The sequence below is a fragment of the Humulus lupulus genome, chromosome 1 (genome assembly GCF_963169125.1).
Source record: "Humulus lupulus chromosome 1, drHumLupu1.1, whole genome shotgun sequence".
NCBI classification, from domain to species: Eukaryota; Viridiplantae; Streptophyta; class Magnoliopsida; order Rosales; family Cannabaceae; genus Humulus; species Humulus lupulus.
In genome coordinates, this window is record NC_084793.1 from 55,078,740 (window position 1) to 55,080,205 (window position 1,466).

At 28.0% G+C, this 1,466-nt stretch overlaps 1 protein-coding gene across 1 annotated transcript; it reads left to right on the top strand.

Moving 5' to 3' along the window:
• The first annotated feature begins 591 nt into the window (after nucleotides 1-591).
• LOC133814928 (uncharacterized) lies at nucleotides 592-1,053 on the top strand. The gene has a single exon (XM_062247832.1). It carries the CDS (start codon nucleotides 592-594, stop codon nucleotides 1,051-1,053), a length of 462 nt encoding a protein of 153 aa, XP_062103816.1.
• The last annotated feature ends 413 nt before the right edge of the window (nucleotides 1,054-1,466 follow it).

Here is a 1,466-nt window from a genome sequence, read left to right on the forward strand (position 1 = left end):
AATTTATTAATAAAAAAATTAAATTAAAAAATTTTCGGTTACCTTTCTTAAATCTAAAAAAAAAACCATGTTAATGGAAATTAAGATTGGTAGCTTATCCATCTCACCAAGTGACCACTATTTATCTTCTCTATGTTTTTATCATGTAAGATATTTCAACCACTGTTAGTAATTGTACATATATTATTTTTTTTAAAACACAACAACTTCATTGATGTCTTTTATTCTCTCTATTTTATTTGAACACACAAGTTGATTCTATATATTTTATAGATCTCCTCCGCTTATATTCTCTACATATCTCATATTTTGCTTATAGTTATAATGGAAAAGTAACCATTCTAGTCCCGAATTATGGCTCCTCCTGAAATTCTAGGTGATCCATACTACCAAATGGTAACAGGTGATATTGATAACACCATCAGACTAGGTGAAGGTTCCGATTCTTTCTTTATTATTCACCTCTTCGCAAAATTTTCACGACATCCACTAACTAGTGGCGAACCAAATTTTACAAATTGGATGGTCGATAACGGCACGGAAGACTTTGTTTGTTGAGATAGTATTGTATTTCTTTCAAGACAAACGTTGATGGCCAATGAAAATAATCATGCCAAAGTTATCATTGACGAGATGCTAGGTGAGGCTTATCTCTATCCTTCTATATTTTTTCTTTCAGATAAAATTATTGATTACGCTAGAAAGATGTGGAACGAAGAGGATTTTAATTTCTGTGTAAAAGTGGATGTTCATGTTTTTGTTTATGATCTTCCTCCACAACACGATTCTGGCATTGATGGTGACGTTGATAGTGAAGATTTAATGGATAATATGACTATTAATTTCATGGCGACAAGCGAGCAATCCATTGAAAGATTGGAGAAAGTTTTGATTAAAGATGATCAAATTGTATGTTCTATTTTCTTTGAGAATGTTCATGTTGGTTTGGAAGCTACAAAGTTACCTTGCACACACATATATCATGAAAAATGTATTGTTCAGTGGCTACAAACTAGTAAATTTTGTCCAATGTGTCGATTTGAGATAGTTTAAAAAAATCATTTTTATATTTGTTACACAAATTTTAGCATGTATTAAATCCTATTATATAATAATAATCCGAATTTTATTTACAATTTTTACATATAATTTCGAAAATGTGGGAACATTTGAATTTCAATATTCATAGAACAAAACATCGCATGTTTAATTAGAAAGACTTATTCATTTGAAAGATACATATTCATCTTTCCAATAAAATAATAAAAATAAATGTAATAGTTATATATTTATAAATGAATTATTCCACATTTATTCTATCAACACAACTTTATCTACAATTATTAAATGACATGTTCACATTAAAAGGCAAAGGTTCATAGAATCTATACATATTTTTGAAATACCCTATTTTAATGCAAAAAAAAAAATTCCAATAATATTTTGAAATTTATAATTTTTTACAT